Here is a 26375-nt window from a genome sequence, read left to right on the forward strand (position 1 = left end):
TTGAGAGGAGGTGAAAGAATCAGACTCCTTCAGCTCAAACGCTCCGGCAGGTGCAGAACATCCGAGAGGTCCTGTGCAATAATCTCAACTGTACGCTCTGAAGAGGATAATAATTGTGGAGTCGAGGTGTATACACCTGAAATTACTATGAACAAAAGCCTCCTAAGGGCTTCAGATACAAAGAGCACTGGTGAATGAGTGTGTGTGTGTGTGTGTGTGTGTGTGTAACTTTTCTTCTCCTGCACGTCAGCAATAAATCTAAACCCTGTTTTGTATTAGCCACTAATAAAAATCGCAAACTCTGTGTCATGAAATTTTGCGTCATCACAAAATAATGAGTGATGGGTTGGTGAAGCGGAGTTACTGTCACGTGTCCCAAAGCGTTTTATTCTCTTATACTATAAAAATTTACTGAAGAACAACACAGTGTCTTTTTTATTCATTTATAGTCACATTTAATGTTATAGAACAATCTCAAATTAAGTTAATTCAAAATTAATTAAAAACTTGCAGCTTTACCCCTGACTGTTACAAAGCACTGACACTGGAGACTCCTTCCATACAATTTAAGTAAACTATAAAAAATTTAAAAAAAGATCTCCTTACTTTAAAAAACATTAGTTAAAAAACTACTGATTTAATTGATGATTTCTTTAATCTGTATATATGAAGTGTCGACCGTACACGGCTCTGCGAATGTGCCGTTACTATAGAAACAATAACTTTACTCTAAAGTTCCTCCATTTACACCGAGCGAAGAACTTATTTTTTTTAGTGATACTGTAAAAGAAATGAGCTCGCTCCAGGTTTGCACATCAGCACCTCAGGTTCATGTGAGGAGAAACCATTTAACAGTGAGCAAGCAGAGGAAATAAATCAATATCCGAAGATTATACAGCGCTGGCTTTTTCTTCTGCTGTGAACTGTGAGAAGGTCAAACAGTTTCATCTTTCTGCTCGGGTGCTTTAAGACACCAAAAAAAGCACCTCATGACACTCTGAAGTGCTCGAAGACACAATAACATTTCAGCAAAAAAAAAACATATTCAATAGCAAAGCGAGGCCCGACCGGTTCAAGGCCGCTTACTACAAACAGAAGAGTTGTATTTGAACTGGTCTGAGATCAGCATCCTGTTAAATCTGATATGAGGGAAAGTTTATAGAAGTTTATTCGCGGAGTGTAAGAAAACAAGAACCGTCCCGAACCGGAACCAAGAGAACATCAGATTCGAGTTCCACCGTCTGAGAGACAAGTGGAGCAGTCCGAGTAATTCTGCGCTGCTAAGACCAACATGTATGGATTGACATTGTTCTCTTGTCTGATTAGCTGTTTAATTTAATTAAAAGCTCCTGATGAAAAAGCTTTTACACAATGACACAACGGGGTCATAATAATGACGGAAAGCTACACTGGGATGAAATTAAAATTGTTTCGAATTAAAAATGATTTGCCATAAATAACATAAAACTAAAACACTTTTGACCTCAGTGAAGCCACAGCCCATAAAAATTCATACTAATGTGTAATCACTCAATTTAATTTCAGATCATTTATTTATTTTTATTCGGACATGATTTCTTATTGGTACAGGTACACAAAACCACTGCTAACACTATAACCCTGTATTTATAATGCATTATAACTATAACTATTACATGTTATATAGCAGCGTTACCACCTCATACTGCCTCAGTATTATACTTACAGTAGCATTCATAACACTTTATAAAGCATATGACTACTTTAAAGTTACATAATGCATCATAAGCTAGGATATACATAATGCATTACAACATGCAGTATATATTAATAAATATTATAATGCATCATGTATCCTGTAATGTTATAAAGTTATATGATCATGCTTTATAAAGCGTTATGAGGAATGATATGTTATGGACATTATAAGGTATTATATATGCTATATAATAAGTAATGCATTATGAATACAGGATTCATAAGAAGTGAAGGTATTGTTAAATATCAAATCACTGCCTTAAGAACCAAAATCACAGTCAGAAATCCTGAGTCATTGTCTTTTGAATCGTATCGTATCATGTGGAAGCCTGAGGTTTACACTGCTGGTATCGACTAGTTCATTATTCAGAGTTAAAGCTGATGAAGGGGCTCTAGACAAACATCCAGAGCTCCCCGTCCCTCGTTTAGTCTCCTCACTACTCAGAAGTCAGAAGGGAGCAGAGATCCAGCAGTACTTTCAGAGCTCTCTCATCAGCATGCAAGCTGAAAAGCAGTCACGTACATTATCCTTATTAATTAAACATGCAGGGCCGCATCTTTCCACAAGCAGAGCCTAACGTAATTGCTGTGAATGCAAGCATGAAGCCAAGGAGTGAAGAGGAGATAATGGCTCAGTGCTAAGCAGTGTAAAGAAATAATAATAATAAAAATTTAAAAAAGGGATGTAAAGAGGGAACACTGAAGTAATGAGCTGATTGAAAGTTCAGGGATAAAATGAATGACTACATTAGAAAAAAAAAATAGGATTTTAATTAAATTAAAGTTCCTTAATGGGATTAATTGTTGGGTAATATCAGAGTCCACACACACACACACACACAATTGTGGCTGAATCTTCTCTTATAAATAGCTGACAGGAGAGTTTTATTATGCAGCAATCAGCCTCTCAATCCATCATAATTTACGCTGCAAATTTTCAATTAAATATCTGAGAAAGTTATTAAAAAGAAGTCTTTCAAAAACAGATTAGAGCAGTCGGTAACTTCTACACCAAATTAAAACACCAAATGAAAGCTGACGTGTCAATTAGTGTGGACGGAAATCTGGGATTCTTTCCCATGTTATGCTTTTCATCAATTTGTTTACAGACTGAAATTGGCGTTCGACAGATAAACGAGATAAACGGATAAAGAGGAAGCAACATATTAAACGTGGTGTTTAGGCTCAAGCACATTCCTGTCACAGAGAAGTGTAAGGTTTGGTGTTTTCATTCCCTGCCTGTGTTAAGCAGATGTCCCTGTGGCCTCATTATTCATGCACTTTAAACTTCATAAAAAAGTTTTTTTTTTTCAATTAAATCCTTTGAGAAGAATTAATTTGAGGGTTCAGAGAAGACAAAGTGAAAGGAAAAAAAGTCCATTCATTCATTTAAGAAACACAGTATATAGTGTATTGCATCATAAAACATCTTGTGGAATGTAGTGTTATTGCATCATAAAATATAACAGCCAATCATAGTACAGTATGCAAATCCACAGCCATATGACACCTCGTTCTTTGCGTTTCTATTAAATCGAGATTTTTCAGCAATTCTTTGCTTTTTTTGTTGCCACATCCAGATACTCGTTCACTTGTACATTAACTGTACAGTATTATTAAATACATAAATAAACTAACAAATAAATAAATAAATAAAATATCTTGTTTTATGAAAGAAGTGTTACAACCTGAGAACAAAAAAACAACGGAGACAGAAGTCATTTTTTTTATCTTCTGCCACATGCTGTGTTTAAAGTAAACCTGTTTAAACACACACACACACACACACACACACACACACACAGAATTCCTGACACAGAAAGCAAATAAAATCAAAGCAGCTTTTATAATAAAATCAACCTTTAATGAAAGCATGTGTTTCCTCGATATCACCTCCAGCCGCCTCTCCCTCAGCGCCACCCGACCATCACGTGTGCTGATTATTAGCCGAGTGCTTTAGCTGCAGAAATCAGGGGTGCCATTAGTTTTAGATTTCGCAACACCGGCTTTGAGTATCTCCAGAGGGATGGCCCATATGCTAAATGCAGTAATGAAGTTGGAGAGTATAATCTCTCTCTCTCTCTCTCTCTCTCTCTCTCTTTCTCACACAAACACACAGACACACACACACACACACTCAGACCAGTAGCCATTAATCAACTCTGAAAGTAAGTTCCATTACACAACGCTAAACAGCCGTCACATCATGGAGAGAGAAGACGCTCTGCAGCCACGCAGAAATAACGGGCCGAGGAGAGGAACACCTGCACCGAGTCATTTTCCCTCCTGCTGCGCGTCTGCTCGCTTTCACACTCTTCCATGCGACGTGACAGTCTCACACTGCTGCTGCTGATGCTGCTGCTGATGCTGCTGCTGGAGGAGGAAACGTGTTACCATGACACCTCCAGAGTCTGAAAGAACACACAATCGCACCTCATCACACCTAACAACACCTAACAATCCTCGTGCTATGGATTTCTACACACACCGTGTCATATTGTCGTGAAAAACGCAACACATGGAAACAAAATAAATAAATATACGAAAAGGTTTACCAGAAAGAGTGCGCTCTGACATCACAACCACCACATCAGCCAATGGGAGACAGTGTGGGCGGGGCTTCAGCCATTCACACCATTCACATTACCTGGTATGACGCTCACAGCACTAGCGCTAGCTGTGATTACATGCTAATCATCATCCTAACCTGCTAACGATAAAGGTTAGCAAAACTGCTAAATAGCTTCGGACTCTAGCTGTGATCTCTTTAGGGAATTTATTTCTTTTGTTTATTTGTTTGTTTATAAATTCAGTCATAACTTCATAACTTCAGTTTGAGGAAATGAACAGACAGAGGAATTTATTTATTTATTTATGTAAGTTATTGATGCAGCTTTTCTCGAATGATTACTATTTAACTGTCTTTTTTGTTGATGTTGCTTGTTTTTTTCACTGTTATTTAATCATTTCATCATTTCTCAAGTAATTTTTATATTTAGTGATATTCTGTGATTTTGTGACTAATTCTTAGTCCCTGTATATCTTATAGAGCATTTCCTATATTACAATATTTTTATACTATTACATTATTTGCAGTTGTTATATAAATGTAACAAAAAGTAAAGAAAGTCTAAAATAAAAGTTTTTATTATTATTATTATTATTATTATTATTATTATTAACACCCACTCAGTGTCTGCGAGACAGACTTTCTTTGTCACACGGTTCATTTCCTTAGCATGAGGTTAAAATCTGGAGCCCCTGAAAACATCTGCAAAAGAAAATGACTGAATAACAAAAGAAAGAAGAAAGAAAGAAGGGAGAAAAGTTCTTCAGTGAGGAACTAAGACTGTATTGAGACCATATAGATGTTACAGTGGTGGTGGTGTGTGTGTGTGTGTGTGTGTGTGTGTGTGTGTGCACTTGGTCATACAAAGCACAGCTGCTATGATAGCATCATGCTAATTCATCTCTATAAAGCAGCGGCTAAGAAAGAGAATAGGATTCAGCTAACTAAGATAAACGTGGCTGATGAGGGACGAGAGGCTATGGTGACAAGCCCAGACGGACTGTGTGTGTGTGTGTGTGTGTGTGTGTGTGTGTGTGTGGGTGTGTGTGTGTGATTATGATGGATGGTGCAGGCAACTGTACGTGGCGTTCCTGCCCTACGATGCTCGTGAGGTTAATCCACTAAACGAGCGTCTGAGGCTGAAGAACGGTTAGCGCAGGTGTACAACTAGATTTTATTCACAATTATTCACACCCCTGTTGTCCTTGACACACAGGCGCGCGCACACACACAGACACACACACACACACACACACAGAGCAAACGAAACAGGTATTTAGTGTGATTACAGGAGATATTATACACTGGCATGCTGAGTTACTGATACCACAATGCTCTGCAGATTTTTTTTTTTATTTATAAACCAACATTTAACAAACAAACAAACAAACAATCAAAACTGTTCCAGTGATAGGAAATCTCAAATGTTAGATTATTATACAATGTAAGATTATTAATAAATTGTTTTTTTCTGTTTTTGTCATTACGTTACATTTATTAGTGTTTTTCTAAAAATCATCATCATTAATCTTCTTCTTCTTCTTCTTTATTATTATTATTATTATTATTATTATTATGTACAAATACATAGAAAAAACATCTATAAATAATTAAAAAATGAAATAACCTAAAATTACATTAGTGAGAAATGTCAAATATTAGATTATTTTATAATTATTATGACAATAACATAAAATGGGATTTTCCCTCATTTTGTCCCTCATATAGTATCTTCATTTCCAAAAAGCATTATTATTATTATTATTATTATTATTATTATTATTATGATTACGGAAAGTAAAAGATCAGTTTTTAAGGCTCATCACTCCTCACGCATCACCACACGAGCTGCTTATTGTCTCTCCTGCAAGGCCACTGAACGTAGCATTAATGACATTTCTGCTAGCATTGCTAGATGCGTTGCTAATAAAATAACAAAAAGAAGAAGGAAAAGTTTCTCATCGGCAAGGAACTCCGGATCCTAGTGGACTGAAAGTCATGTTTTCTCCTCCTGCAGCCTCAGAAGCACTTTGTTTGCACAGTGGATGAAGGACGTTTGTCTGGAACATTGTGTTTTTCTAGTAATGCAGTGTGCTCTCCTTAATTATTAAATGACTAGTGGCTGGGGTGAAAAAGAATAGGGGAAAAAAAGATTCTGGTTCTGTTAAAAAAAAAAGACAAATAATAACCTATTGTATGGAGGGAATTATGATTTGGAATAAAATGCCCTAACAGGAACATAGAGCTTTGTCCATGCTAGTCATCCATGTTCGGCAGAGTAAAAAAAACAGGAAAAAAAAGATGCTATCACCATGGCGATGTTCATGTTCAATAATCGCAGCATGAGGCAAAGCCACGACAATGAACTCTCTCACTCTCTCTCACACACACACACACACACACACACACACACACACACACACACACGCTTCTATCTATCTCAGGTTCCTGTCGGTTGTTCCACCCATCAGCAGCAACCAGCTTTGAATTAATAATTATCCTTTTTACAAGGAGAAGAACGTGTGGCATTTAGCGGCTCCTCCAGCACAGGATTCACACGACTGCTGTAGCGTAAAGGCCTCGCTGTGACACTCGCATCGACAATTCAAGTTTAACCCTGTCCAAAGATGACTCACTCTTTTATGCCCTCTCTTTTATTTCCTTTTCTTGTGGAACATGGGATTTCAAGACAAAAAGCAAAACAGCTGGAGTGATATGTGGAGAATGTGAGGAGTCTTAGCGACAGGGTCACATCCCACTCCAGCGTTCACACATTAAAATAATAAAACTCACTGTGTGTGTGGTGCTCTTATAGGAAAATAATCCCTCTAAATGTATCCCTCTTATACCACAGCAATTCATACATATCAATGAACAACACATTGTACTTTTATCCATTTATAGTTACATTTCATGCTGTGGAAGTTAGTTCCTGTTCTTACTTACGTTCTAACCAACCTCATGTTTTTCTCCCTATTACAGTTACCAAGCGCTGGCATTGGAGGCTCCTTCCATAAACGCTAAACAAATATCTCCTTACTTTAAGAAAACGTCATTATATCAAAGATGTTTTACACATATGTTTTTAATCCATTAAAAAAAAAACGAGGCCCTGTGAATGAGCTGTTACTTAAGAAATGATAATGTATTAGAATGAGTGCGTTAATGAACATAGTCATCAATATACATTAACACATGTTAGTTACATGATAGTCTGATGTCTGATTGGCATTTCCAAATTGTCCATAGTGTGTGAATAGGTGTGTGTGTGTGTGTGTGTGTGTGTGATTGTGCCCTGTGATGTGTTGGCACCCCGTCCAGGGTGTGCACCCCATGTTCCCTGGGATAGGCTCCCCTGCAACCCTGTGTAGGATATTATTAGGATTATATTATTAGGATTTTATTAATGTTTAGCAGACCCCAAAGTGCTCTTCAGAACCACCTCAGCCCCTGCGTTAGCTCATACCACTGAGCTCCAGAAGGAACGTGAGAGAAAGAAAGAGAACATTTGTGTAGAAATGGAGTGCTGGGCTCCGGGGAACATGGCTGACTCCCACACAAAGCACATTCACAGAGAGACCAATGGAACAAACAGAATCACAGCCATCATTATCAATGAATCTATTCATTATACGGCTCTGAGAAATGGAAGGATCTGGAACTGACCTCCTGGCTGTTTACATCACATCGATTCATATCATTTTATACCAATCAGCTTCCTGTAATGTCGCTGCCCTCACATTTTTCCTGGGCAAGGCAGAGCAGCTGCTGCTGAGACACCCTGGTTTTAAACACCATCACAAGGTGCATCATTTACCCTTCGCCATATGTGAGAATTTAATTAACGATCAATTAGAGGAAGATGCAAAGACTGTGATTAGAACATATTTACTTGCCTGTTTCTCTTAGAAAACAACAAGCATCTGTAGTGTTTCCACGTCCCTCAGAGAGACGATATGGAGGCTGCATTCTTCATGGACTTGACCTCATGTAATACAGTCTGTGATTAAACAGATCCTCAAAAACAAACGTCTACAACAACCTGCACACAAAACACTCCATAACCGAAGAATGCATGAAAAATGAGCATGATATTAATGAGCGCTTCCTAATATGTTAGTTCTATAATATATTTCTTACATATTTGACTGTAGATCATTGTCAAAACTACATTCAGTCTTGCCGTACATTCAGTCTTGCAGTTATAGTGGTGATATTGAGGCACAGTTGCGACAGTTGTGTCCTGAACAGTAAGATCAGGATGACTAAGATTGTGCCTAGGATCACCACAATCCAGAAAGTATTTCAGAAAATATAAGAGGAAATAGTAAGACTTCTTAGCAAGGAAGTTCCTTGGTCCCTGGACAGCCCCTCCTGAGAAGATTGAGTAGAGATGAGAGCAAAAGGAGTAAGGGATTCAATATGGTGCCTGAATGTGTTGCTAATGGGCCAGAGAAGCTCGGCCCTGGGTTAAAGCTGAGAGCGTGGAGAATGTGCAGCCCATAGCTGAGGCTTTATCTTCTTTCAGACACCTGTAGATGAGCAAAGAGTGGAACGAATTTCCATTTTCAGCCACACAAGACCCTCAGCCCTAGCAGCACTCCCTAAAATGAACCAACTGATTTACTAGCCACCATTGGAGGCTTTGCCCTCAAAGACAACAATACTGATGCTGAAGGCTGCTACATCTTCCTCTTGAAAGCACAGCAACGAGAGTGGAGCTCTTCATGCTTTGTGGAGGTCAGATCAGAAGTCTGATCTGTTCAGACGCTAAACATCAATGTTTAGCAAAACTGAAAAAAACTGATTGGTTTCTTTTGTAAACCCTGGTTATTATTTTTTTTAATCAGAACTTTCATCTACTTCTTGAGATCATTCCTGAAACTCGCTTTTTGCCTTACCCTGAAGAAAACTTGCTTGGTCCCACTGTGTCGAAAGATTTGCTGTTCACCGGATTAATCGTACCCGGCTTCCCCTTAGGTTCTTGTGGGTTTTTTCTCTGAGACAATGGAGAATGGATTTAAATCCCATGTTTCTTATTTCATACTGCGACAAGTCATGCAGGCTCCTCCATATAAATGGTGATTGTGGAAGGTTAGAGGTATAAGAAAATGGCAAACCGTCTGTGCTCCTTGCCTATCTTTTCTCCTTTCCTTCTCATTGCCGTAGTCGTAAATTTATTGCCCGCTTTGCTCTTGCTCATGAGATTTTTTTTTTGTAATTCACTCTGAAGGTGAGAGGAGTTAAGAGTCAGAGTGCACTTCCCTGAGATGCACACATTTTTCTTCTTCTTCTCATTGTTTTTTCACATTATATATTTTTTTCCTCTTATGGTTAAGGTCCAAAAGTGAGGAGGTTAACAGTATTCTGCTCGGGATGCTGGAAGGTCTGCACACAAGCCAAAGCCCTAAAGGATTACCTATGCAGCCAAGTGGAAGACTTCTCACACACACACACACACACACACACACATATATATATATATATATATATATATATATATATATATATATATATATATATATACAGTCAGGTCCATAAATATTGGGACAGTGACACAGTTTTGATAATTTTGCTAATAATTTTGATAATCAAGATGTGACTGAAGCGTAGACTTTCAGCTTTAATTCAAGGGGTTTAACAAAAATATTGTTTAGGAATTACAGCCATTTTTTACAGAGTTCCTCCATTTTCACAGGCTCAAAAGTAATGGGACAAACTAATATAATCATAAATATTAGGATTATTTTTATTACTTGGAGGTAAATCCTTTGCAGTCAATGACATGGACCCCATGGACATCACCAAATGCTGAGTTTCCTCCCTTGAGATGATTTGCCAGGTCTTTACTGCAGCCATCTTCAGTTGCTGCTTGTTTGTGGGTCTTTCTGCCTTCAGATTTGTCTTCAGTAAGTGAAAAGCAGCTCAGTTGGGTTGAGGTCAGGTGACTGACTCGGCCATTTAAGAACATTTAATTTCCAAGCTCTTGGGCTGCTTTCACAGTATGTTTTGGGTTGTTATCCATCTGTACTGTGAAGCGCTGTCCTATCAGTTTTGCAGCATTTGACTGAATCTGAGCAGAAAGTATAGCTCTGTACACTTCAGAATTCATCCTGCTACTTCTATCAACAGTCACATTATCAATAAACCCCAGAGACCCAGTTCCATTGGCAGCCAAACATGCCCATGCCATAACACTGCCTCCACATGTTTGACGGATGATGTGGTATGCTTTGGATCATGAGCCCTTCCTTTCCTTCTCCATACTTTTCTCTTCCCATCATTCTGGTACAAGTTAATCTTGCATCAGAACTGGTCAGGCTTTTTTTAGAGTTTTTTTTAGCAAAGTCTAATCTGGCCTTTGTGTTCTTGAGTGTTACCAGCGGTTTGCATCTTGAGGTAAACCGTCTGTATTTACATTCGTGAAGGTGGCTCTTGATTGTAGACTTTGACAATGATAGGCCTACCTCCTCCAGAGTGTTCCTGACTTGGCTAGATGTTGTGAAGGGGTTGTTCTTCAATAAGAAAAGAATTCTGCAATCATCCACTTTAGTTGTTTTCTGTGGTCTCCCAGGCCTTTTGGTGTTGCTGAGCTCGCCAGTGCATTCCTTCTTTTTAAGAATGTACCAAATTGTTGATTTGGCCCTCCTAAAGTTTCTGCTATCTCTCTGATAGGTCTGTTTTGGTTTTTCAGCCTAATGAGAGTTATTGATATTAATATTGAGAGTTCCCATGAACAGCTACCAAATGCAAATTCAACACTTGGAATCAGCTCCAGACCTTTTATCTCCTTAATTTTTCATGATACAAGGAGGAAACAGGCCACAGCTGGCCATGAAACTGCTTATCAGTCAATTGTCCCATTACTTTTGAGCCTGTGAAAATGGAGGAACTCTGTAAAAAATGGCTGTAATTCCTAAACAGTTAATGCAATATTTTGTTAAACCCCTTGAATTAAAGCTGAAAGTCTACACTTCAGTCAGATCTTGATTGCTTCATTTCAAATCCACTGTGGTGGTGTACAGAGGCAAAATTACCAAAACTGTGTCACTGTCCCAATATTTATGGACCTTACTGTGTATATATATATATATATATATATATATATATATATATATATATATGTTTATATAACATTCACTCTTATACACAATTTCCAAAGTCAAAGAGACCTAAAAAAGTGAAGAGCGAAGTCTATGATGATGATCCTTCTATGTAGATGTAGGTGCCACCTGAGTCCCAGTCAGGTATACAACTTGCCTCTTACCATCCCTTTCTACTTTTCTGATGATGTTGTTCTAACTTAGCTTATGAGGAAAGTAGCGCTGAAGACCATAAAGCCCAAGCATCAAAACCCAAGTCCTCAACTATATGACATGAAATAAGGAGAACTCTGGAGTTCTGGGCTAGATATTCAGGCCCGCAACTGAAGACTCTTGGGTAGTTGTTGAAGGGTAGGAAGTGCAAGATGGGGAAGTGGTAAGTGCTAGTGGAGAGAGAGCTGAGAATTGATAAAATGTTAAGTAGGAAGAAGCTGGACTGGATGTGGTCTTTCTCCCAAACGTGAGTTGTTTTATAACCCCATAATGACCAAAATGTCGTGGTCCAGAAACAAAAAGGCTGGGATGTGGTGTGCTATTGAAATCTGCTCAGAAAAGAGGTGCTTTACTTGTGCTCTCACATAAATAGGGACACCAGACGTCTATTTCATATTTCACTCCCACACTCACCACTCTCAATCTTCTCTAGGTTATTAAGAACCAAACCAAGGCAATTTTTATGCATGTCGAGCATGACAACATAAGGTTGGAAAATAAGGTTAGAGCTACTAACCTCATTGAATAGGCAGGTAAACAGACGTGTAATGGGGAGAGATAAATATATAAAAATGGAGCAAGAAAGGAAACAAAGGAAATTGATTAGATGTACAGATATAAAATGATAGAGGTTAAACAATATGTCATAAATAGGCAGAGAAAACATTGGCAGAGAAAGCAAATGGGTGGGTCGGGCATAACAAGATCTGATTTAATCAGGTTTAATGCTGGTCAGGTCTCTGAAAGTACATGCCGTGGGTCACTTTGCTCTCACTCCAGCAGTTCTAACTCTGTTAATGGCAAGAGCCCAGGCAGAGGTTTCGAATTCTCATGCTGTTTTCTTAACCAGGATTCTGTTAGCTTGTTACTATTGCAATATTAATGTTGCACGTTTTCTATTGCTGAACATCTCATACTATGTTGAAGAATATGGTTTTGAGAAGTATCATATCTAGTTCACTAACCAACTCTTGTTATTTGCACTTTTCTTTTTTTATTTCCAAGAACCACTTTGGGTCTTACAGCACTCATGGGGCAACTCCTAAGAGGACACAAGACTCCTGGAGAACAACACAGAATCAATGTTTCTTCAAATATTCACATCTCAGCCTCTTGTATGAACTTGCATTCTGTCAGTAACAGTCTTCAGAAGTGGAGCAGCTCCCTTGTGCATGACCAGCCTCGGATAAAATCCAGCACCATGTTTGTCACTATCCTTGTTTTTCATTTTAGTGATATTATTTTCTTTGGTGTATGCTAATGCCAGAAAGGAACAAATGCATACAAAATATTTGGAAGCACAACAGCATGTCACTTATGTTTCAGTGAGAGTTAAGCTTGCATACTAATAAAGGTTTCTTTTACACAATAATGGAGTTCGGGAGACAAAAAACATCCCAAAGACTGTCATAACATTACACTTGGGGGTCTGAGCACTAGAGTTATGCTAATTGAGTTGAGAAATTTGAGATTTTGTATTTCAATCACAAGTTAAGCTCTAATTTCAGAAAGGCTTTGATTTAATTTGTACTGGTGCCTGTAATGTGTACCTCAGCATATAAAACTATTCTACCTTTCAGGATTAATGCTAGTCTTTACAAAGGCTTTTTTTCATTGTCCATTTTTATGGATTTAGTCTCCACAGATCTGTCTGTGAGCTATGGACATCATCATTAGGCTCCCAGTAACTAATGCAGCTTTAGGATGACACGTTTTTTCTGGACACTTACACTTTAGTGTCTCTTACAAAGACAAATTAACAAAATGCAAGCTCTCACTGGTACTTCTGAAGTTAAGAGTGCTCTAGTACTAGAAAAAAAAAAGTGTTGGCGTAATAAATTACCATAGATATGATTTACTAAAGGTCTGCATGTGAATATGTAATATGCACAACTATAGTAACAGTTTGTTTACAGGAACTAGTATGGTGTGTACGCCACATAAATGAATTTAAAAACATGCATTATTAGCAGTTTCTATGACGAGATCCAATTTAATTTCCTGACACTTTGATTTTTCTTGTCTTATTAACTTGAAGAGAGAGAAAAGAGAGGCTGCTGAGAAATGTTTATAGCTGCTATAATGTACGTGATAACAGGAACTACCTTGTTTCATGGCTGTTCCACAAAATTACATGTAACTATAAATAGACAAAATGGTTAGCGTTGGCAAATTGATGTGATATATAAAGAATGAAGCACTTCAGGACATGCTGTTATTGGAAAATAATTAACTTAATGGTGTGGTAAGAGTATCTCCGCTTCACACTGGGCTGCATCACACCACCCAGTCATTCACTGTTTTCCTATAACACCATGATAGTAAGGTCTTTGTTCATTACATGATGCATTTTCAATTCTTTTCAATTATCACTTATCTGTTATAAATTATCCAGGATGGAAACTCCTGCAAGCATTTCCAACAACTTTCTGCACCTTCTACAGCAAATACAAATGACTAGCAGCCACTATCTGTTGCATGATTGGTGTTATATGAATGTCATGTCTCCCTTTATTCTTTCACTCGATGGTCTCTCAAGCATCTGACACCTACACCGAGTACACACTGACAGGCTGAAAGGACAGAAAAATACAATCCACTCCTCCAGATTCACACTCTCTTCTGTTCCAGCAAACAGCATATCAGAGAGTGAGAGACAAAAGACAGAAACAAAAACCAGGGCCAGGCGTCTTTAAAAAGAGATAAAAGGAATGTAAAGGTGAAGTGACATGCTGGGGCCAGGAACAGGGATGCAAAGTACATCATTTGCACACTGGGATGCCACGGGTCCCGGGGCAAGTGGAATGAAGGTTGTGGGACAAAGAAAATGTATGTTCATTAAGACGAGAGTGCATTGGATGTGCCAGTAAATGTTTGATTCTGGTCAGTGTTGCTGCAGTGGTGAGTGGGATTGGTCAAACTTTCTGCAGGCATGGGTGGAATTGATGAAGAATGTCTGCAGGAATGGATGGGATTGCTCAAGCTTTCTACGGGACGGATTGCTCAAACTGTCTGTGGGAGTGAGAAAGATTAGTCAAGAGTGTCTAAAAGAGGTGGGAGTGGGTAGGGTTAGTCAAACATTCTTCAGGTGTGGCCAGCATTGGCCAAGTGTCTGACAGGATTGTTTAAGCGTCTGGAGTGGGTGGGACTGGTCAGACATTCTGCAAGAGCAATAAAGATTAGGTGAGTAGGAGGAATTGGTCACAAGGACCTCTGGGAGTGGGCAGGATTGGTCCATATTGTCAAAGTAGGTGGGATTGGTCAAGTGTGCCTAAGGGAGTAGGCAGGATTGGTGAAATCTGTCTGCAGGAGAGGGTAGGATTGTTAAGACTCCCTAGGAGCAGCCAGAAGTGGAATCAAAAATTTAGATTTATACAGTAGTTCTTACAATTGCCTAATATAAAGTAGGGCAGCAGCAGCTTTTTTCACAAATCGGATGTACAGAAATTTGTGTGTAGTGCCCTAATGAGCAAAACGGTGGCAAGGGAAAACTCCCTGAACTGGGGTACTAAAGAAACCCTGAGAACCAGATTCAAAAGTGTCACTCCTCTGCGTGACAAACAGAGCAAAGTCAAACAAAAATGCTGAAAATGTACACAGTGTTAGTATGACACAAGATGAGTTGGCATGCTGCAATCTGGTGTAACGGACTGAATGCATGATTGAAAGAAGAAGCCTGAATCATTACTTTATTCTCTAAAGTGACTCATTGAAGTAATTAAGAAAGGCCTGGCCCTAATAACTAGTAGTGATTGAGGCACTGTATTCACTGGATTGCCAAACTTCCCTCAAAATATTCTCTCAATTTCAATAATTCATGTTTTTCTTCTGATTGATGGCTCCTTAAAACTCAGAGGATGATTTGATTATGAAACAATTGAAAATGTGCATACATTAACATATTTCTGAACAGAGTTCTACACTGCCTTCCATCGGGAGAGGAACGGTTCCTATCAGAGCTTTTATTTTGTGTATTTTGAGAAAATGAATAATTGAGAAATTTACTGCCAGCCAGATCTACAGAATTTATTTCAGACTTTACATATTGGACAGGTGTTCCATCCAGGGCGTTGTATTTCCAACCTGGGACACGCCCCCTCCCCTCAAGCAGATATTGTGATCCCGGGAATCCGGGAATTCAATGATGACCTTTACCATTTCACTTCCTGTTCACTTTCTGACTCACTACCCCCCCCCCCCCCCCACAAACACACACACACACACACACACACACAAAACAAACAAACAAACAAATAAATATAATTATTGTAAATTCTTGCCAAATTTTCTTAGTTTGTTCCAAGATTATCCTCTGGCCTGTTTGGAAAGTGATTTCCTGTTTTCTGTTCTGACTAATGCCTGGTTACCAACTCTGGATTGTGATTTCATTTTGTATGTTTGGATTTTGTATTAAAGCCTGTATGTTAAAGGTGTATGCCTGCCCTGTGCCCAGTGTTCCCAGGATAATCACCGGATCCACTGTGGTCCTGAGGAAGATAAATTGCTTACTGAAAATGAAACAAACTGAAGGAAATGTATACAAACCCTCTCTTCTAGTCAGACACTAGAAGAGAGAATGTTTGAGCAAGTATGAGTGAGTGAGTGAGTGAGTGTGTAAAAGAAAGAAAGAAAGAAAGAAAGACAGGGAAAAGTATATGAATAAATGATCTACTTGTAGTGCTATGTGAGAGCACTATAGCATTTCTCACAGATGTGTACCTATGTGCATTTAGAGAGGGAGCCAAAAAAAGGCGGTACAGGTGAGCAGAGCGATGTTTTCCCCCTGCACCGCACCAGCTGCCTTGTCTCTGGCTGATATATTTGGCTTGAGGAAAGCGGGCACTACTGCTCTTGCTTTAATCATTCCAAGAGGAGCTGGCATGTACCTGCTCTGAGTGGGAATGTGGAGATGAATGGTGAAGATCAAACCACAGTGTGGGCCCAAAAGCAACCTAGATTTCAAGCATGGAACTCAGTAGTGCATAGGGGACACCTGGCTGTGCATTTTTCAACAAAGACACACTCAGTTGCACGTATGTTCACACCAGTACATGCTTCTTCTGGGTTGTTAAGAGACGTGCAGTAGGAAGTAGGCCAGCAAGTGGAGCACCCCCTGCAGGGCACACAGCTAATCCTGACAGAGAGTGTGAGTGTGAGAATGTATAGGTAAAAGAGTACGCATCATTAAAGGCAATAACAGATGGCCATTTGGCAAAGGTCATGGAGCATTGCCTGGAGTCTGCTTCAGAGAATCCACTGAGATTTTTACAGCTTAGCACTCACTGAGACTTCACTGTTCTCTCATATATTGCAAATATATGAGAGTAAAGCAAGTCTTTATACTACTCAGTAATGAATGAATGAATGAATTTCATAATTTTTAATTATATTGAAATAGTTGAAAGTAAAATATCAACATTTGCATGGTCCTAAACATTTTGGCCAAATGATCCTCGGTGTAGGAAACAGACTATGAAATCTAGCATGAATTTCCTAATCAACTTTCCAATTTCATTGTTCAAATATTATTCTAATTTTTCATAATATTTATGTGCTTAATTAAAAAAAGTCCATTTTGCAAAAGACCACATGTTCTACTTTTGAGTTTATCAAAACATGTATTTGCATTTGTTCTTTTTTGATAGCTAAGATTGCAGAAGAAATGAATGACGAAAACACAACTGCCTCTTACAGATCTTTAATAAGATTCTTACCTACAGTACTACCTCATACAGAATTTACCTTGCCAAGGTAAGATTCACGAGAAGACGCTGATTTCAGTGCTGTGGAAAAACAAGTGACCGGGAAAAGAGAGGGTGCAAATGGATGGCTAGATTGTGCTGAGGTATTGCATCTCTAATTACAGCATCGGTTTAATTCATGCTAATAGGATGTGGGAGGCGAGCAAGCCTGAAGGCTGAGGACAGAGCAATCAATACAAGGTTGTGTTGGTCATATTCATGGCCATAGAACTGAAGGAAATGCACATGTGAACATTCACGCACATAAAATACATAGAAAACCTCATGTTAATTACAAGCTGCTAGTTCAGTCACAATGAATCAGCACAAATTCATCAGATCTGGTTTAAAGCTGTGGCAGTGTTTAGAAAGTACTTCCTCTGCTTAGACAGATAGTTTGGCTGAAAATAATAATGAGGCTAACAATACAAGCAGGAGTCATTAGCTGTGTTGACTGAGCTATCCTTTCAGCACTGGCTAAATGGACCTGGCAGTGCTATGCTGAACATCAGCATCAAACGGGCCTGGAGTTCTCTAGATGCAGTGCTAGATTGCATTATTTTCACTGTGGTATAATAACCTATACATTGTGATAGATCAGAAAAATGAGAGAAATTATCAACCTAAGGGTATGCAATCTTTTGCAGTCAAATGTAGATGGATAGATAGAGAGAGCGAGAGAAAGAGAGAGAGAGAGAGAGAGAGAGAGAAAGTTTAATAAAACCATATTAGATCTTTTTCCAGCCAAGGAAATTCCAGCCAAGGAAGTAGGCTGTGGTGCTAATACAGCACTCAGCCTTCACTTCATGTTTCTTCTATGCTTCAGGCCCTGCAAGGCATTGCAAATCAACAGGTGTGTTAATCTAAAGTTGTCTCCAAGAATATTTATAAACGCCGAGAACATGAGCCACACAGGCTATTACAGCCAAGCTAACAAGTCCCTACATGCTGAGAACACAGTGGTAATAGACCCAAAGCCTGGCACGAGTCACTTTATAATCAAGTCAGAATTGTTCCCGTCCAAACGTGGACAAGATGACAGAACCCCTCTCTGCCAGCAATCAAGGACCGCAAAAGCCACCCCTACTGTTATACTCTTCTCCTTTTTATTGTACTTTCCCAGCACTAATGCAAACAATGTCTCTGCCAGCATGGCCTTCATCTTTTTCAATGAGATCAGCTAAAGTGAGTACGTCCGAGGGAACGTCTGCTAAGCCTCCAACCAAGACATCTTTACAGCCTGACAAGCTCATCTCATCTCAAGGGCTCTCTGTCTTCCAGGCATTCTACTGGAGCTGCTAGCATGAAGCCGGGCCAAATTTATTTTCCAGATTTCATCTTGGTAGGAAAGAATTGCATGGACATCTCATCAGACATTCATCAGAATTCAGAGATTCTGAGCATCAAGCAGAAAGGGATCTAAGCCAAAACTGGTAACCCATGGATAGGTCTAGTTTATTAAGTATGGAGTAAAACACTCTGTCATGCTGTTACAGGAAAATATTGAGTTATGGGGTGGTGTGATGAAGTGAAGTTACTTAAGTGTATTTTCAGTGTGTTGTCAACTTGCCAATGACAACATTTTTTTTTAATTATTAATTTATTAACATATTGTGCATTTTAACTATTTATTTATTTTAACATGAATGCTGTGGAATGCATGCTAAAGCTCTTGTTCTGATGCATGTTATAGCAGCTATAAACAGTTACAGCTTTGCCTCTGACTGTTACAAAATGCTGGCCCTGGAGACTCCTTCCATAAATGTTAAATAAATGTCTCCTTCAAGAAAACTTTATCAACAATTACACACATTAAAAAAAAAAAAAGTCCCTGTGAATGAGTTTTTACTATTGAAAAAAAATGTATTAGAGCCAGTGCATTAATATAAACCTGTGATTTGCAGTTGCACTACTGTCAGAGCTGTTGTTATAGAAAATTAATCAACATATCTTCATAGCTGGATACCATGACGGGTTATGGTTCCACCAATAATACTGCTACTACTACTACTACTAATAATAATAATAATAATGCTGTTCTTTTGGCTGCTCCTGTTATGCCCTTCCTGACGCAACCTTCTCCGGCGGACTTGGGAGCAGCACTGAGAGAGTACACTTCCAGTGGCTGGGTTGGAACCCAAGCCGCGGCGGTGAGAGTGTGGGATCCTTAGCCGCTAGACCAATGATAATAATTAATAATAATAATAATGATAATAATAATAATAATAGTAGTAGTAGTAGTAGTAATAATAAATGAAAAAGTGAGCAGATTCCCCAGGAGACTTAATATTTCAGCACAGGCGCCAGGGCTGTAAGAATCCAGACATGCTTCTTCTCTCCTTCTCATTAAGTTAGTTTATTTAGGTCTAGGCAGACAATAAAAGTCCCGAGTCCCTACGGCTGACAAATGACCGGCAGCTGAAATAATTGCAAGTGGCATTACAGAAAGGGAAGCTTAGATCATAATGAGACTGTAGTGCTTTTCCTTCACCTAGATTTGTCTCTTTGAAAGAACCCACAAGCACCTTTAGCACAGATTAATCACTGCGGCCTGATTGCTTTTAGCGCTTGTCAGCCAATCGCTCTCTTTGCTTTGCTGCGGCTAGGGCACGGTGAGCTCAGCAGAAAATGGTAATGGTGGTCTTCACAGAAAGCAGATGTGAGAAGAAATGGAAGAGAGTAAGAGTTCAAAGGCCACTCTGATGGACACAGGTAAGAACAGAAGTAAATCTGCCATGAATGAGGGTTGAGGGTAATAGACAGAGGACTGTACAAAAACTGCAGCATCATGGTCTATCTCCTGAGATGCTTTAATGTGTTGCTCTGCCTCCCCAAATGAAACTGAAAAACTTCACCACTATAGTGAGTGATATTCTCGCTGAAAAGAGGTTTCTCAAGAAATCAACTCTTTTTAGTGCAGTACCTTGGAAATAAATGAAGAAACTATTCTCCAATTTAAGAAGATAACATGTAGCTAGTGTCTTAGATTTGGGTGAATTAACATTTTACATATATAGTCGTAGTTGATCAACTGAGACATGAAGTTTCCTTCTTTAATTTCACATTAGCAATGCAATGCTTCCAAACAAGAAAAAGAAGCTTATATCTACACACAACATAACATCTTTTAATCCAAACAGCATACCTAAGTAATCACACACTGATGGATGAGGTTTCTGACACAGGCAGAAAAAAAATACTACATAAATCATTCACAGCTCCATCTTAAAGTTGGAATCACTTTATTCCTCAGAACACAGTTTGAAGGAAAGTTTAAAGGAAAGTCGGTCTACTATCACAAACACAAATACAGCAGAGTGAAATTCTTTTCTTTGCACATACCACTTTGTTAGTGAAAGCCAAGGTCAGAGCGCAAGGTTAACCACAATGCACAGCTCAGGGGTCTAACATTTGAAAGGCTTTAGGAGTAGGATTTGAACTTCTGATTACCTTCTAAGTCACCCAGAGTCTTAAGCATTGAACTACCAAATGACTGATGTGATGATTTAGGCATGTGGCTTACACAGGGGTAAATTGGGGGCCAATGGCTTTTTTACTTGTTAGCATTATCATTAGCCTTGTAGCCCCAGTGCAAAATCTGAACCCCAAATATGTCTTGATTGATTGATTGACATATGCAATTTCAAAGTTTGCACTGGAACTAACTTTAACACAAACGATTAACCGTATTACTTCAAATGGGGAAAAATCAATCAACATTGCTTTGTGGGTGTTTGTGGGTGTGGGTGTGTAGTTTATTTTCGTGCATTTTAATGATAGATTGCAGTTTGAGAAAGATTGTAGAAGGGACAGCTGTGCTCTGACAGCACCATTATCAAACATAAGGCCCCTTTAAAGTGTGGGCAAATGATTGGTACTGCCCCTTTATTTCTCACAAGCATTTCCTAAAGACATCCCTTTCTCCATCAGTCTAGCTTTGCTCTTTTTAGACATTTAAATCACATGTGGTGTGAATTCTGATAATCTATACAAAGTCTGTAAACCAACACGAGCTGGAGAAATTGTTTATTCATCAACAAGTGCAGACTTATAAATTATGCTATTAGGAGATATTCTCCATTTGGAGCAAAGTCTGACACTGTTGATGTCTCAGTGGAGCTGATAGAAAAAAGATTTTGAGACCCGTGGAATCTGGGATTAGGGGATGTTCATGCATTTTATGTTTTCTCAACAGAAGTTAGGACACAAAGTAATGAATACAATGTTCTTAGGCCGGGCTGTAGGTGGTATCTTTTGACTCACTGAGTTCTTTTGAAACACTGCGTTCAGGAGAAGTTAAGGTTTGTGTTCAGCTATAATCCATCTGTGTCCAGACGCTACTCACAGTAGGGTCCTTCTCCCCAGTGACACCACCTCAGCGAGGTGGGAGGAGTCCGCCCACTCTCCCAGCCGGCGCCATGCAAGCACACAAATACACACAATCTCTGTTCGATATCAATATCTGATGATGTGTTCCATCCAATCTTTATTAACACCAGCAGTAGGAAGGCAGAGGGGTGGAAAAAAAGGCAGAATGTCAGCAAATACAAGCATGCATGCCATCATTCATACCATAGAGTGGGTGAACTAATAAACAGCAAAAAGGAGGACAGGGAGTGGGTGTGAAGCTCTGATGATGTGCTGGTGGAAAAGGTTCCTAATTAAATAAAACAAAGGGCCTTGCCGTCTCAGGCACTGCATAAGAAGGATGAGTGGTCCTACTCAACCCATGGAGAAAGCAAAAATAAGCTCATCTTGTGCACAGAGGTACAGACTTTCTGAATGAGGATTAGAATGAAATAGTGAAGGCGATAAAAATGCTGTAGGCCAGCAGTAAACTTTGAGCCTAGTTTCTAGAGAACTGGCCCAGGCAACCCACAGATTCATGGGCATATATTCCAGTTGATAAAACAGCCTAGCTTGTTTACAAGAATACTGTCACCAACTTGCTGTGTCTAGAGGGCTAAAGACTAGACTTGGTATAAAGAGACAGCATTGGGCAGCCATGATGGTGAGGCATTAATATTTAATTCCCTTCTTTTCTAAGAGAGGAAAGAACAGGAATTTACTCAGCTGGCATGCATGCTATACACCAAGGCCTTCAGGCACAATGTTTTTTTTCAGGTCCACTAGTCAGAAATTTCACCACTACTTTTAAAATTGAGTTGAATGAATATATACTGCTTGACTCTTTGAGAGGAAAATGGAAAACTGGACTAAGGAACCTCAAAATAAGGCCATGTCAACCCCCAAAACCTTCCAAATATAATCTCGTATAAATTACTATAAAAAAACCATAGTTCAATATCATCATCATTATTATTTGAATGGGTGTGGTGTTGGGAAACTCCTGTGTCTCAGTGGGATATTTCCTTCTCAGGATTGGCTAGAGAGGTGTAGAATCAGCAGTGTGCTGGTAGATGATAGGCATTTTTCATCGTACACCAAAAATACAATCTTACACTATATTGCTATGTTTTTATCTATGAAAGAAAGCAATTTATTTCATAGCAGTGGTCAAAGACCAACTTGACATGGACTTAAGTTGAGACCTTTCATGAGTCTGCCAAGAGTCAAGGTACATTTGCTGTGCAAGTTCTATTCATTACAGTGGAGAACTCTGCTGGATCTGTGTGTGCATAATGAAATCTGACTCACATTGCATTAGGAGAAATGCCATTGAGTCCCCCTACTGCATTGCTTTTGACCAAATAGGCAAAGACAGACTGGTATTCATACGATTCGATAATCAATCACGAACATGAATAAAATGTACTTTCTAATATGTAGGAAGTATGAATGTAGGAAATGTAGTAACAGGCAAAAGTAGCCCAAAGGACTAACCATTGCGTCACCACTGTCCTCATGCTTGAAATTGTACCTAAATTACATAGTACTACAAATGCTATTAAAGGTAACAATACATATGCTTAAATAGAAACTTCCCTATAATTAAACTAATATTAATGCCAAAGAAACACAGAGGCAGAACAGCAAAGTTCAGAGACAAAATGCTATTGTACATGCACCATAACAGGCCAGCAAAACTCCTAGAAAGATATTACAGAGAAGAAACTACAAACCCAAAAAGACGACCTCCTTCAGATGCAGTTTCATAAATGAAATGTTTATGTTCAACTTAAGCATAACTTGTTTCCTAATATAACTAAGACAACTTCCCAAATGCCCTCATATCCTCAAGGAAAAAAGATAACTTAAAAGTTAGGTGTAATGACCGGCTTTTTGTTGTAGCAGATGTGCACTGCACTCACTCATTTTATATTTATAAGCCATAGCCATTAAGAGGGCGAATAATAGTCCTTATCCACAGTCTTCTCTGGCACTTCAGAGGAGATGAGGACTGCAAACAGATGATTTTTCACTGGCTTTAGAAAGTGCTGTTTTAAAACAACATTAACCCAATGTCACAGGTAGCAAAGACTAATACTTGACGCTTGGCTTTAAAGCAAAAAAAATTCAGAATGTACCTAATAACAGCATCCCTCAAGTACCAAATATTTGCAATACTCCAAATTCCAGTAAGTGTTAAGAATGCTAAATATGTCTTACATTCTTCTGATAAATGTATGTCAATCAAAGTTCTCACTGATTATAAAATACTACCTCTGAGCTATAAGGCAGTGAGTGGTCACGCGCCTCAGTGCCTGAGGGAAATTTTGGTCTTTTATGATGCGCCACGCCTACTTCGATCAAAAGGTGCAGGCTATTTGTTGGTACCTGGAATAGTGAAGGCTACAGCAGGGGGTAGAGCTTTCTCTTAGAAAGTCCCATAGTTATGGAACAGCCTTCCACTTGGCGGCCGTGGAGATGGCTTTGGACTGCGGTTCATATGGGGAGTTGTACTGTGATGACTTGGGACTGCGATTGCTGTGGTGGCTTTGGGGCTGCGGTTGCAGTGAGCAGTTTTGCACTCAGATCTCTCTCAGTGGAAAGTGGATAGGTTCAACAAAACAGACTTCATTTGAAAACATGTAATGATTTTTCTGGTTACACAATTGCACTATTTGTCCATGTAGTACACAGTTATATAGGGGATTTATTTATAATCACATTGTCACCCAGATGAGGACGGGTTCCCTTTTGAGTCTGGTTCCTCTCATGTTTTCTTCCTCATATCGTCTCAGGGAGTTTTTCCTCACCACCATCACCTCTGGCTTATTCATTAGGGATAAATTTATACATTTACAATTTATATCCTGAATGTATTTATTTCTGTAAAGCTGCTTTGTGACAATGTCCATTGTTAAAAGTGCCATACAAATAAAATTGAATTGAATTGAATGGCGTCATTGGGTGTAGGCTGTAAACATTTTGACGCACAAAGGTTTTTAAATTTCTCACTGAAAGGATATAATTGAACTGTACACAGCTCTTTCGGTATATAATTGTGCCTATTCCTGATACCTGATATAGGAAATATCTGATATACTTGGTTTAAGGTCCTTTGGAGATGAATGGAGTGTCAGAAGATGTGAGCATTCTTAATTCAGTTTCATAGCTTAGCTTCCTGCTGACTCAGAATGGATAAAATTTACTGCAGTGGACAACTCTGGCTGAGAGGATGGGGGCAGGAAGAGGACAGCAGAAGCTTGGTTTTAGTTCCCAGCATGTCTTCAGGCCTCTGTAGGATAGGGAATACATGATGGTGGCACCCCTCTGGTTTAAAAAATATATTTTGGGGGTATATTTACTATGACACTAGCTGTCTGGTAGTAGTACCTCCACCTTTTCATGTCTTCTACTTTCTCAGTGAGGGCACTAAATTAGTATACCCCTGACTATTCTGTGCATTATAAACTCCATTTGAGTTAGCAGTGTCCACTGGGCCACACTCTATTCTGCATAATCATCCTATTTAAGGCTGCAAATTGACTTGCTATTGGAAGATCTCTAGATTGCTGCTCAGACTGATGGATAAAGGGCCCACTGAGGCTCTATCCCACCCCTACTCCTAAACACATAAATCCATTACCCACCCACTGTACATCAATCTTCAGACAACAAATTAGACATACAAAGCGGATATAAGAGAGACTGGTGTCTAGTGTGTTGGGGAAAGACTTGCTAAGCAAATACACTGCATGCTAAACGCTCAGGCAAAAGTGACTTTAATTAGCAAGCTCCTTGCTGCAATAAGCGCCTTCAGAATGCATGATTAAGGCTTAATGTTTATTAATGTGTTTATTCTTTGCTGCATTAGTGCCAGTGTTGAAAGTTGATTACAACCTCAAAAGAAAGGACAGAACAGCATGGTATTTGACTATGATCATAAGTAGACACCATATGGGTACTATTTCATCATGACGGACATACAAATTAACACTAGGTATATACATATACACAGAACACTTAATGGTACTTCACCTGTGCGTCTGAGGGAACCTTCTGAGAAAAGGATCTCAGAAGTAAAAACCTAACTCAGAATGTTTCCCTTTTCATGAAGACCTACAAGTAGGATTCCTTAAGGAACCTAAAAGCCTTTAACTATCCAAAGGACCCATAAAGAACATTTTCCCACCCTCTAGAAATGTACTGTCGCCAAAGTAATGTGACAGAATAGGACGTACACTAATCTCAGGAAAACCGTACTGTACAACTCACATGACCAAACAGATGTGAACCGTAGATGCAGCTAATTACCAAACAGTGGAAAAGAACAAGCTTAATCACTATAAGTACAGTACTGTATATTACCACTGTGCATGTACTATTTAACTTACAATCTTTGGAAGTACAGTATAGTGTATTTTATCTAAAAAAAAAAAGCTGCCCTTCCCAAATTAGAATTACAAATCAATTAAAACAGGGAATGAATTAGCGCAGCTTAAAATGGCAGTATTAAAAAAAATATACTGGAGCCATTAAAAAATAATAATGAAAATATAAATCATATAAAATATGGTCCAGGGTTAGGGTTGTTACAAACCGCATCAACAGGTTGCTGTTTTTTTTTTTAATTAAGGTTTACTTTTATTTATTTATTTATTTATT

At 38.8% G+C, this 26375-nt stretch overlaps 1 protein-coding gene across 7 annotated transcripts in view; it reads right to left on the reverse strand.

Annotated features, from left to right (window-relative positions):
- Positions 1–26375, reverse strand: part of ctnna2 (catenin (cadherin-associated protein), alpha 2) — a 311873-nt gene that overhangs the window by 153080 nt on the left and 132418 nt on the right. Inside the window, exon 8 of one of the 7 annotated variants that reach the window (XM_053230962.1) lies at positions 3661–4148. The exons of the other annotated variants lie outside the window; for them this stretch is intronic. Within the exon in view, the coding sequence (XP_053086937.1) occupies positions 4128–4148 (21 nt within the window). The 3' untranslated portion in view covers positions 3661–4127. Of the gene's footprint in view, positions 1–3660; positions 4149–26375 lie in introns of those variants that run through there. 7 annotated transcript variants of the gene reach the window in all.

The sequence above is a fragment of the Pangasianodon hypophthalmus genome, chromosome 28 (genome assembly GCF_027358585.1).
Source record: "Pangasianodon hypophthalmus isolate fPanHyp1 chromosome 28, fPanHyp1.pri, whole genome shotgun sequence".
NCBI classification, from domain to species: Eukaryota; Metazoa; Chordata; class Actinopteri; order Siluriformes; family Pangasiidae; genus Pangasianodon; species Pangasianodon hypophthalmus.